Source organism: Peromyscus eremicus, chromosome 5, assembly GCF_949786415.1.
Source record: "Peromyscus eremicus chromosome 5, PerEre_H2_v1, whole genome shotgun sequence".
NCBI lineage: Eukaryota > Metazoa > Chordata > Mammalia > Rodentia > Cricetidae > Peromyscus > Peromyscus eremicus.
The window spans coordinates 69,678,202-69,691,534 of record NC_081420.1 but is presented as its reverse complement, the minus strand read 5'-3'; the positions used below and the strand labels follow the sequence as shown (position 1 = coordinate 69,691,534).

The 13,333-nt window shown below is 39.3% G+C and overlaps 1 protein-coding gene across 1 annotated transcript in view; it reads left to right on the top strand.

Moving 5' to 3' along the window:
* The first annotated feature begins 1,763 nt into the window (after positions 1 to 1,763).
* The window catches only part of Dnajc1 (DnaJ heat shock protein family (Hsp40) member C1), a 188,287-nt gene continuing 176,717 nt past the window's right edge, over positions 1,764 to 13,333 (top strand). The window contains exon 1 of the mRNA XM_059263639.1: positions 1,764 to 2,283. Within this exon, the coding sequence (XP_059119622.1) occupies positions 2,077 to 2,283 (207 nt within the window). The 5' untranslated portion in view covers positions 1,764 to 2,076. The remainder of the gene's footprint in view (positions 2,284 to 13,333) is intronic.

The following is a 13,333-nucleotide window of genomic DNA, read 5'->3' as shown; positions in this document are numbered from 1 at the left end:
TAGCTGTATATGGACTTGTAGTCTCATACAGGTAGAACATGAGATGGTTACTCTAAGCACAGTTCCTCAACCTCAAGCAATATCCAGGAGTTAGCAGGTGTCTTATGGGATTGCTGGCTATATGTTTGGGGCTCCTCTGTACCCTTAGTCCATCATATAATTTCTAATAAATATTCCACTGGTTTCTTTTTATCCATGTGAAGACCCTCTGCCTAGGCCAAAGCCAACAAGTTCATGCCTAGGATCAGTAAATGTCACCATGGAAGAAAACAGCTGATAACTGGCTGCTCTCTTAGCCCAGACATCAACAAAAGATTTATTCAATTGCATGGCCCTTTGCAGCAAAATGGTTAACATAAAGATGCCAAATTTGAATGGCGGTCTTTGCAGAGATGTAAAACAGTAAGAACATCATCTCAGAGAAGAAAGTGTTATTGAAACTGGACAGGAAGAATTTTCAAGATCAATGCCTTTGTCTGTGAAAAGCACTATGCTGAATAGGCAACTCTACTTCTGTGTTAGCCTGGCCTTAGAAAGTAATATTGAGTAAGTCCTTGGAGTTCTTAGACAACACAAAGTTCAAGAGGGAAATGCTAGGCTGCCTGCTAAGAGCTCAGAATAATACTGCTACAGTTGTGGCAAGATTGTACCACTTTCAAATAATATTGTACTTAATATGATGATAATAAAGAAGAGATGGATGCTGGGTAATACTTTTTGTTGTTGTCATATTATTTTGACACTCCACACACTGAATAAGCAAACATTAGCTTTAATTTAGGGACTTGGTAAAGATCGGTGTCTTTTTTGGAGGGGGAGGAGGGGTATTTGAGACAGAGTTTCTCTGTATAGCCCTGGCTATCCTAGAACTTGCTCTGTAGACCTGGCAGGCCTCGAACTCAGAGATCGGCCTGCCCCTACCTCCTGAGTGCTGGGATTAAAGGCGTGCACCATCACCACTTGGCTAAGATGAGGGTCTTTTAAAAAATATTTATTTCTTAAGTTTTATGTGTATATATAAATACGTGTGTAACTCCTGGAGCTGGAGTTACAAGTGGTTACAACAGAACTCAGGTCCTCTGCAAGAGCAAGAAGTAGTATTAGTGACTGAGTCAACTCTAGTCTCAAGATTAGTTTTACGTAAAGGGTATATATAAACTTAAGATTAAAACAATTTAAATTTTATTTCTATGTATGTTTGCTTGCTTGAATTTATGTATATCATGTGTGTGCAGGATCCTGCAAAGGCCAGAAGAGGGCTTCAGATCTCCTGGAAGCGCAATTACAGACTGCTTATTCACATGTCATATACCCGCAAATCTTAATTCATAATTAAAGTATATTTTTTTCTTGGTTAAATTTTTTTTTTCCCCTTCAAACACACTGGAGTGGATCTGTGTTTCAGTCGTTGGTTCAATTCATCCTATCTTTACTGATCGAATAATAAAATGCGCGGGAGCAGAAAGCCTAATCCATACATCAATCCTGAAATGTGCTTTTAATGGTCAATATTTAGGAGGGCAACATGGAAGCATCGGGAGGAAAACCTACAGGCAAGCGTTTCGGGCCCTGGAGGTCTATAATTGTCCACATCTCTCAGCTAGCGCAGAAACACGTGCAGTTACCCCAGCGCCAGCCACTGAAAGGCTCTTCTCCAAGACGAAGATCCAGAGCGCCCGGCGTTCCTACTTCCGGCCCCGGCCCCGCCCCACAGTTGCTAGGAGACATGATGTCACCGGAAGCGAGGCCTGGGATAGGCTGAGGCCTGGGGAAGCCTCTCCCACACGGCAGCCTGGGTGCCGGCGCTTGCTCTCCAGCTGTTCCTAGGCCCGGGGCGAGGGTCCGGGAAGGGAGAGCCGGCTGCGACTGGTCACCGCTCGGGCAGCCTCGGCCTTGTCGTCCTCTCCGAGTCTGTTGGTGCTCCCGTCGGGCCCGCAGCCTGGCTAGCAGCTTCCGGGCGGCTGCCCGCGCTCCTGACTGACAGGCGCCGTCCCCACAGCCCGCGCCACCCGCCACGTCCCCGCTCTCGGCCGGCGCACGGCGTGGCTGCCAGCGACCTCTCGGGAGGCCAGTGCCATGTGGGCTCCCGGCTTCGGAGCCGCGCGGCTTCCCCGGCGCCCTGGGCCGCTGGCGTCCTCCGTTCGGCCGCTGTGGCCGCCGCTGCTGCTGTTGCTGCTGGCGGCCGTGGGGCCGGTGCGCGCCTGGGAGAGCGCCGACCTGGAGTTGTTCGACTTGGTGGAGGAGGTGCAGTTGAACTTCTACGAGTTCCTCGGGGTGCAGCAGGTAAGCGCGCGGCGGGCCGCGGCGGGCCGGACCTCGTCGTTCAGCCCGGTCCTCTTGACCGCCAGCCCTTTCCCAGTCCCTCACCCTCGCGCCAACTTCGGAACTTGTGGTCCAAGTGCCGGACCCGGACGGTGCCACCAGCCTGGGGGTGCCGATACCTTTTCTTTGGCTTTCTGGAAACCATCCTCCCCCCCCCCCCCCCAAAAGCTGTGCTGAAGGAAGAAGGAAGAGAGGTGTGGGTAGACCGTTTTTACACTTACCCCGTCTCAAGTGTGACACAGTAACTATGTGTCACCCCAAATTGTCCTCTTCCCACTTAAACATATTTTTACTTCTTCTGCCTGCCTCCCTCGTCCTTTCTGGGAAGAAAGAATACCTTTTGCCCAGCGTGTGTTAGCAGTTTTCTTGCACCGTATTTCGTAATCGTTATAGCCTGCTGCTTAGTATTCGTCTTACAGTTAGAAATATGGAAGAAGTTGAAGCCTCTCCTCGTAGGAGAAGCTGTGAATCCTTCAGGGCTTGAAGTGTTTGGGGTACTCCTGGAAGAGGAGCCCGGGATAGTGGTGTATACGTCGTCTTTGCCTTTCTATTCCTTTCTGTTCTGGTTTTAGCTTGTATCTTGTGACTGAGTGAGGATATTTATCCAGGATCTACCTGAAACAGTGAACAGAAAAAGCAGACATGTCACTAACTTCATGATTATGGAATGAAAGAATTTCCCAAGATCTGATTAAGTCCTTCACTTAATACATAAGTTGTGGAGCTTAAAAAAAAAAAAAAGACACGCTTAACAGGATTAGCTAGGAAATATACCTCTTTCTACAGGTTATGAGATAGTAAATTTTCAAAGGAAATTAAATTGAACTATTGAGTAGAAATTTAACTTTCAATCCTTGCATTTTAATTCCATGATTGTATATAAAATTATTGAGTATAAAATTGCCATGGAACTGAACTTAACAGTTCTCATTTTTGTAAGAGTTATAAATATTTCACATCTCAGCTGGGTGTGCTGGCTCGTGTATTTAATCCAAGCACTTGGGAGGCAGAGGCCGGCGGATCTCTGTGAGTTTACAAGGCCAGCCTGATCTACAGAGTGAGTTCCAGGACAGCTAAAGATACACAGAGAAACCCTGTCTCGAAAACCAACCAACCAACGAACCAAACAAGTAAATAAATATTTCACATCTCAAATTCTTAGACACAGATGGTTTTGTGGTAACTGTAAAGTGTTATCTGGTGCCACTTCCTGCTCATAGAGAAAAACAATGCCTCATTTCCAAAGTAAATGATAATGCAGTGTATTTAATAACAGTAAGTAGTGAAAATGAAGACTAACTTTTTGGTTTATTTGTGTTTGGTTTTGTTGTTTGTTTGTTTAGTTTTGCTTTTGTTTTTTGAGACAGGGTTTCTCTGTGTAGCCCTGGCTGCCCTGGAACTTAGAGATCCACCTGTGTCTGCCTTTGGAGTGCTGGGATTAAAGGCCTGCGCCGCCACCTGGCTGGGTTTGGGTTTCTGAGACAGGGTCTCACTGTCTAGCTCAGGCTGTTGAGACAGTTGTGAGCTGCCATGTGGCTGTTGGGAGTCAAACCTGGAGCCCTTGAGAGAGTAGCTAGTGCTCTTAACCATTGAGCTGTCTCTCCAATACCAGGAATATTCTTTATTGCATTTATTCATTCACTCGTTTGTTTGTTTGTTTGTTTATGTGATAGCAAACATGAGGTCAGAGGACAGCTCTTGGGAGTTGGTGTTCTCTTTCCATGAGGGTCCCAGGGATTAAATTTAGTCAAACTTAGCAGCAGGTACCTTTAACTACTAAGCTATCTTGCTAGCTTAAGACTCACTTTAATATTGAGAATACTTGTTTAGTATTCATTAAGATTGGTTAAATTCTGTAGCTAGTGAAAGTTTTATATATAACTGCTGGCTAGTATTTTGTCAACTTAACATAAGCTAGAGTCATCTTGAAGAGGGAATCTCAATTGAGAAAATGCTTGGATCAGATTTGTTTGTAAGCAAGTCTGTGGGAGCATATTCTTGACTAATGGTTGATGTGGGAGGGCCCAGCCCACTGTGTAGTCCTGAGTTATATAAAATGCAAGGCGAGCAAGCCAGGAAGCAGCATGCCTGCATGGCTTTGCTTCAGTTTCTGCCTTGACTTCTTTCAAAGATGGACTGTGACTTGGAAATGTAAGCCAAAAAAACTGTTTTCTCTCTTAATTTTTTTTTCGTGTTTTATCACAGAAACAGAAAGCAAAGTAGGACCATAACCAATAAAGAAAATATTGACTATGCTTTTGAATTGTTTATAGAAATTAAGCTTCTTTAAGAGAATACAGAGGCTGATGGTGGTGGTGCATGCCTTTAATCCCAGAACTCAGGAGGCAAAGGCAGGTGGATCTCTGTTAGTTCAAGGCCAGCCTGATATACAAAATGAGTTCCTGGACAGCCTGGGCTGTTACAAGAGAAACCTTATCACAAAAAACAAAACAAAACAACGACAACAACAACAAAACAAAACAAGAGAGGGAGAGAGAGAAAGAGAATACAGAGACTTAGCAGTAGTGATTTCAACTTTAGATTATCTGTTGCCTGGAGAGATGGCTCAGTAGTTAAGAGCACTTGCTGTTCTTGCAGAGGAATGGAGTTCAGTTCCTAGTACCTGTGTTTTTCAGCACACAGCTGCCTATAATTCAGTTGTAGGGGATCTGACACCCTGTTATGGCCTCACAGATACAAATTCATACACATATACACATACTTAAAAAAGTGTAGATCATCTAATCTAGCCTTATCTGTGCACTGTTGTGGTTTGCAATTTCATGCTATTTAATTTGCAGTGAATTAGTCAATATGAACAACTAAAGACCTTAACTTTGTAAGGAAAGATGGGAAAATATGTATAGAAAATTGAAAAAATTTGGTAAAATTTGAAAAGAATCCAGAAAATTATTTTAATCTGTATATCTGTGTTTAGCTGTATTGAAATAGAAAAGAAAGTCAGAAGAAACTGTATTCTATTGACACAGAAAAGTAGATTGGAAAATTCTTTACTTTGAATCTTAGCTTTCATGAAAGACTTTCTAGGGACCAGATAGTTGGTAGAGATAAGCTCAACTGGATTAAAGTTTAATGTGTGATATTCAAGTTAAAGCCAAACATTCTTTTGTTGACTTGTAGATGTTGGGAACAGAACAGTAGAAAGACTACCCAATGTTGTTAGTTAAGTGGAGATTTTTTTTTTTTTTGTTTACTGAATCTTAAGCATAAAACCTTTAGTCTCATTTAGCTTAATAGTTTAGTGGGGATGGGGACACAAATAGTGAAAAGTAGCAGATAGGCAGAGGTTTCTGAAGGAAATTAGAAGTTATAAGGCATTAATTCCATTCATAAGGACTCCACCTTTATAACCTATCAATTGTCAGATGTACTAGATCTTAGTACTTATTACTGTGGGAATTGGATTTCAACATACTAATTTTAGAAGGACTCAAGCATTCAATTTATAGCATGATGGAGGCGCATTCAGTGTGGTGGACGAGCAGCCAAGGAAGAGTAAGTGCACAAGTCTTACTCAGGAGTCTATTGAGTATTTGAAGGAAGCCAGTATGGTTGGAGCAGAGTGATGTTGAATAGTATTAGGAGATATGATCCCAGTCATAAGTGGTAAGGACAGATCATATAGGGACTTGCAGGCCATTATAAGGACTTTTACTTTGACTTATAATTAAGTTGGAGAGTGGGTATTGACCAAATTGGAAGTAAATTTCAAAAGGGTCATGTCTCTGTGTTGATAGTTTATAAGGCATTAGTTACTTAGAGAAATAATGGTGGTGTAGAATGTAACATAGGCCTGGGTGGTAGCAGTGACATTGGTATAAAGTGATTAGATTCTAGATTTAATTTGATCATAAAGCTGACAAGGTTTCACTCAGATGGTGTGCTGGTTGTTTTGTTTGTTTTTCCCAATTTGACATAGGCTAAAGTCATCTGAGAAGAAGGACCTTTATTTGAGAAAATGCATCTATCAAACTAGTCTGTATGCAAGTCTTTGGGACATTTTCTTGACAAATGATTGACATAAGAGGGCTCAGCATACTGTTGGTGGTACCACTCCTAGGCAGGCAGTATTGGGTTGTATAAGGAAGCAGACTGAGTAAGCCATAGGAAGCAAGCCACAGCCTTTGCTATAGTTCTAACGTCTCTTCAGAATGGAATATAAGCTGTAAGGTTAAATACACCTTTTCCTCCCTTTTGGTCATGGTCTTTATCACAATAGGAAAACAAACTAGGACAGATGGTTTAACAGAAGAGAGATTGAAGACAGTTCTAAAGATTACTTACTGAATTGTAGAGGCCTGGATGAGGATTCTGGTTGAAGGAAAATTGAGAGTCTGGTGTTTGGTTCCACTAAATTTGCCATTTCTGTTAAGCACAGTAGGGCTGGCATGTAGGTATTTGGTTAGTCAGGTCTGAAATTCGGACAGAAAAATTGGGGGCTGTAGATACGAACTAGTTCTTGGTACTTAAAAGGTAACTTGTGTAGACTGAAGTTTCTTGGTCTCACTGGGGCAGCAGCCGTTTTTATTAAAATAATCACTCAGGGGCTTAATATTAATTACACACTGTTTAGTCTATGACTCAGGCTTATTGCTGGCTAGCTATAACATCTTAAATTAACCCATTTCTATTAATCTATATATTGCCACATGGCCATGCCATTACCAGTCAGCTGGCATCTTACTCCTTGGGTGGCTGGATGGCATCTGTCCAAACTCTGCCCTTCTTCTTCCTGTATCTCTCTTGGATTTCCTGCCTGTTTCTTATCTTGCCTTACCATAGGCCAAAACAGCTTCTTTATTAACCAATAGTAGCAACACATATTCACAGCATACAGAAAGACCATCCTACAGCACTTCCCCTTTTCTGTCTAATCAAAAAGGAAAGTTTTAACTTTAGCATAGTAAAATTGCATATAACAAAACGGTTATCAAGCAAGAATTACAATTACAATATCTAGTCTATTTGTATTTGTCAAAATTAAAGAAAATATTCTATCATCTAATTTTGTTAAGTCTAAAGTTTTATATCTAATTTATCTTTTATCATGACTAAGGAAAACTATAATTATAACTATCTAGTCTTCAACTCCATCAAAGACCCCAGAAGGATATAATATTACCTAAGTAAACAGGAAGTGCATTGCAAGCAACTTCTGTAATTCTAGAAATGACAGAGACATCTGGCTGTCTGGACAGTCATCCAGAGTTTCTCTGCAATGTTGAGGCATCCATCTTCAGCCTATAGGCCTAGAGTATGTGGCAGACTTTTCAGTGAAGCAGGAAATTTGAAGGACTGTTTTGCCTATTTTGGCGAAATTCATCAGTCACTTTTCTCTGTGTCCTGCAGAATGTCTGGCAGTTTCTTCTGTGATGCAGGAGCCTAAAGGACCATCTTAAACTGTTTTGGCAAAGTTCAGTGGTCATTTTCCCATGGGTCCTGCATGTCCATTTTATACAACATACTGTCAAACAGTCCAGGCAAGAGCAGTTTCTTGCCCAAATGGCTAGCCTTTTCCATATTGTTTTTTTGTTTGTTTGTTGTTGTTTTCTTTCCCCGAGACAGGGTTTCTCTGTGTAGCTTTGGAGCCTGTCCTAGAACTCGCTTTGTAGACCAGCCTGGCCTCGAAATCACAGAGATCCTCCTGCCTCTGCCTCCTGAGTGCTGGGATTAAAGGCATGTGTCACCACCACCCAGCTGCCTTTTCTATATTGTAAGCAAACTCCATAACGAGTTTCTTTGATGCCCATCATCCTCTTTGAAGTAATTGGTGCTGCCAGGAGCAGACATGTCTCATTGTCCAGAAAAGTCTTAAGTTTTTAAAACATTTTAAATGCCATATTCTGTATGTCTTTGAAGTGTTTGAAGATTACCTACCTAATTAAGATATATCTTTTTATACCTAGAAAACTTAACTAACGTGACTGTAAGTTTGATTATCATAGATGACTAATTATTAATCTGTATTTCTTAATTATACATTACAATTTTAAATGAGTTGCATAAACATAATACCTTAAACAAGAGTAGAAGTATACATGCAGTATAGCAAAATTGGCCTTAAACTTGTATCAGTAAACCAAAATCCATATCAGTGTAAAGTATTTTGAGATTAACAAAATATTTTTTGGATCAAAGATTTTTTTTTAATCATTTCTATATCATATCCCCTTTTTTTCTTTAGAAAGAGATTGCATTTATAATCAACCCTCTTTAAATAAAAACAAACATTTATAAACAATATTTTGGGAATTTGGGCATAGCTTTTCATACTATTTCCTGCTGATTGGGGCACTGGCAATCTTATGAGGATTCTGAGAAAATTATGTTCAAGTCTTGACTGGAGTAGTCTGTGAGGCTGCATTGTCTCAGCCAGTTGCCTTGAAGCTGTTCTCAATGTTGGATCATCTGGGCCATAGACCCTATTGGAGACCTCTCAGGGGGGTTTTCTTTGATGTAATCATATTAACCTGGAAGGAATCCACAGTTTATCATCCTCTGTGGAAACAAAAGCAGAACTTCTTTTCCAAAGCAACATATCCTTAGACCCAAATTTTGAAGTCAAGATACCTTTAAGATATATATGTTGGTTTAACTAAGCAGCCCATAATCAAATGTCTCTCTGCAGTTAAAAATCCCAAAGACAACACAATAATATGCAGTATCCAGACTCTGGGTATTTTCTATCTTTATGTGGCTTTTTAAAAAAATTGTATTTCTTTTTTTAAGGGCTTTCTCTATCCCTTTTATTTTTTCTCCCAAGCCTATGTTTATTTTTCAACACAGTGTAACCGTTTAGAGATTTTTTTTTCCCCCATCTGAATCTGTTTTATTGTATCTTTAATCCTTTTCTGACCTGGAGAGTTTTTAAAAGGCTAAGCTGGGTTGCTAGAACCAAAGTGGCACCCTGGCTGCTGGCTCCACTCCACTTGGCTTTTAAACATAATGCAGATACCAATGAGTCGCTACCTCCCCAATTCTGGGAAGCATAGGAATTAAGTAGCATGCCTGTGTTTTTAAGCCCATGGCAGTGGCTAGGAGAAGCCTCTTTGTATTGCTGCCCATGTGAGAGACCTAGGGAGTCTGCCATGTTGCTGCTGAAGCCTGCTGCAGCCAGGGATGTGTTTCTGTACCAAGGTCAGTAATGAGCGACATGAACTAGGAAGCTGCTCTGCTCTTGGTTCCATTTTTAGAACCTTTTTTTTTTTTTTTTTAAGTTCTCAGGTTTTATGTGGAAATTCTTGCTAAACATCTGGGCACTAGTTGTAGCTGGAACTTTTCCTGTGTCCTGCACCTGCTAGGTCCCAAATAAACACACAGAGGCTTAATTACAAACAGTTTTATCTATGGCTCAGGCTTATTGCTAGCTAGTTCTTACATCTTAAATTAACCCATTTCTATTAATATATATTTTGCCACGTGGCCATGGCGTTACCAGTCCACTGGCATCTTGCTCCTTTGGCGGCTGGATGGCATTTGCCCAGACTCTGCCCTCTTCTTCCTGTTGCCAGCCAGATGCAGAGGAAGCAAGATGAGAATGCCACACTAAGAAAAGGTACCAAGTCACATGACTAAACATAGATAATAATTATTGGTTAATTTAAGTGTAAGACTAGTCAGTAATAAGCCTGAGTTACTGGCCGAGCATTTATAAGTAATATGAAGCCTCCAAATCAATTATTTGGGAAGCAACTGCCAGGTATTTGGGATTTGCTAATGGGAGAAAACTTCCAACTGCAAATTTGAAACCACATAACTGGATGAGTTCACCCAAAAGAATGAATCTAAAAGATAAGGGAAGAAGTCTGGGACCTAAGCCAGAGAGATGGTGATCAGAGAGATGAAGAACTAGTGAGGAAGATAGAAAAGGACAAACCAAAAAAAGGTGATGTCTTTCAAGTCAAGTAGAGGAAATATCTCAGAGAGGAGGAAGCTGTCAGATGAGTAAAATGATGAAGATTCAAATAAGATGGGTTCTGAGAATTGGCGGGACCTAACACTTTATAGGTCATTGGCTACCTCAACAGGAGCTATTTCTGTGAACTGGTGCGTTCAGGAGAGAAGAGAGAGGAAAAATTGGACAAAGGAAATTAGATAGTTCTGATTGAATCATTTTGTTTTATCAGTTCTTTCCTAAGCTGTATAGTTGCAATAACATGGCTTTTAGAATTTGGACCACACCATCTTCTAACTTTATTATTTTAGTTAATTTTTAAGAGTTACCTCATTTTTTTAAGAAGAGGTGGATTTTATAGGCACCTGTTAGACACTTCAGTATATTCTGAATGAAATAATAATGAAAACATACAAGTATTATAACAAAAACTAAATTGCAATTCTCCAAACAAGTACTTTCTTGATAGTTTTTACTCAACAATCGGTTATACTTATCTAATGGCTTTTAAAGGCCCTAATAGAGCAAAGGACTCTGTATGTGTTTCGAGATGTTCTAGAAGTTTAGGAAGGGACTTCAGAAGTCTTTGTTAGAGGGTGAGTCTAGATGGCATATCTGTGGTTCAGCTTGTTCTTACGATGCTTTTTAATTGTTCATAGGGCACTCCAGTGTGACTGCTGCATCTTCTCAGAGAAGTCAAGGACAGAAAGTTGAATGCTGTGTAGGGAGGAGGACATGCTGTTGAAAATCTTAAATCTAACTTAAATTCTAGATCTCTGCATAATATTTTTATTTCATCTAACAGTTCCTTTGACTCCTTTATTTATCATGGAATCAGTGGCAACTCTAGTTTTTCTTGTCATTTCTGTAATTTTCTTGTGGGACCATGACTTCCCTTTTATAATATTTTTGTAGAGTATTCTAGCCAAGAATAAATAGTTCATTTTTATTTTAAAAATCTGCAAATATTCTCCAATAGCTTCATTAGTAATAAATGTGCCGTATATTCTCTCCATGCCTAGCTCGTATCCTCTGTTTTTTGGATGGGAAAGAAGAGTCATTAATTGGCCTTCTTAAACCCTAACACAGCCCCTTTTTAAAAATGAAGATGCCTTTCATAGTTGACTGGTGAATTTGCATTGTTGTTCTCAGTTATATCTAATTATTCGTATTGTGAGATCCTCTGCACTTGTGATGCTAGTGTGTAGTTCAGCCTTTAATCATTTATTTCCTTGTAAATTTGTTGTGTGATTAGACTCCTCCTTTTTATTATGATCTGGAATTATTTCTTAATTTGGAGAAGGGAGATAAGCAAATTCTAGAATGGTAGATCACCCTTCAACTGTATTCCTCATGTTGGCATATTGTGTTTAGAGTTAGAGATGAATAAATACTTGTTTAATTATATACAGCTTTGAATCAGGTTTGATTATTAGAATTAGTTTATTTTTCTTGTGTGTAAAAGGCTTACTGTAGCTTAGTGAGGATTGCCTAAGTACATTTTATAGGAAAAGGCAAGTCTGTTGCGGAAATTTTGCCACATACCATTTGAGCTGATAGAACAGAAACTTTTTAGCTGTCATTTCTGATGTTCAGAATCTTTTCAGTACTAATCAGTAGAACACTCAGATATCTTACCTTTTACTTCCATAGACAATATTTTACATTGAATTGGGAAAGTAGAATTGGTTTCTATGGGTACAGTTACTCAATAGAGGTCCATTTTAATATCTTGTTGACTAGATCAGCATCTTAGCTAGTGACTAATGTGGCAGATTTCAAAGTCCTACTTTCTCAAGGTTTAGAATAAAGTAGATTATAGGATGGAAGTAGGAATAGATATTTGGTTTAATGATTAGTGAGAGGAGAGTATTTGTGGCAGTTAAAAGTAACAAGTACTTTTATAAAATGCCTGTTTTCAATATTAAGTGGATTCCCAGATTTGTTAGGTTTTCTGTCAGTGAAGGAATCATTGTGTGAACCATTACTATAATACTGTACAAATATTTCCCAAGACAAGCATTATTGGGTATATTTGAGTGGTGAGATGCCAGTGAATCTTGTGTATATTTAAAACTGCTCTAAAGCCTTTCTTGAATAGTGTGAATAGATAAAGGAATGGAGTTAGAGTGAAGGGAGACTTCTAATTGTGGAAAGTAGCACCTTGGACCTTGTTATAACAAAGCTATAGTCATATGTACTTGGCAGAAATCAATTTTATTGTTATAAAGCATTTAATTGTGAAAGACGATTCCTATACAAATGAGTATAAAATATGTTCAGTGTTTTTTGAATAACATTATATCTTATTTTAAGAGCTGAATATTTTATGGTATTACTTACACTTCCTGATAGAGATGGAGGTCTGACTATTAGGACTTAAATTAGAAATTTAATCTAGACTTTGTGTTTCATTCTTTATCTTATTGGATATTAAATTAAGTAAAGTTAGCATTCATTTACTTTTTCAATAAGTATTCCTGTTTACCACCACCAGTAGCTGAGATCTCATATGTAATCAGGCATATTGCAAAAGCAAGGGCAAGCCACATTCTGTACTTTTGCTTATAAAATGTTCATAAAACAGTATGCTTCACTATTAAATGGGTGCCTATTTTAATAGTTGTTACGATGGCAGTAGCCATTAAGCTGTGTGCAGTCAGGAATAGAATTTGAATTGTTTATATTAAACTGAGTCCAAGATCAAGAATAAAATAAAGGACATGCAGTATCCAAATGCAACTGAGAACAAAAGAATTCTAAAAGGTAGTAATTTCTTTAGTTAAACAAATCCAGGAATACATATAACTCGTGTTATAAAAGGCACAAGCATTTTTAAAAGCTATGTGGTATTATCTATGACATGTATCATGAACATTAAGTTGAGACCAGAAGGAAGAACATCACCATTGTCATTTACTGGACCACAGGGAAATCTGAGGGTTTAAAACTATGCCAGGTAAGAAAGATAGAAAGTTCTTATTTCTAGCCAGTCCTTTAGAATTTGATTCATACCACTGAAAAAGTAAGATTTGGTAGGGTATTCCATGATCAATTGCATTTGTATATTACCAAGAAACCTCGGACTTTTAGAAA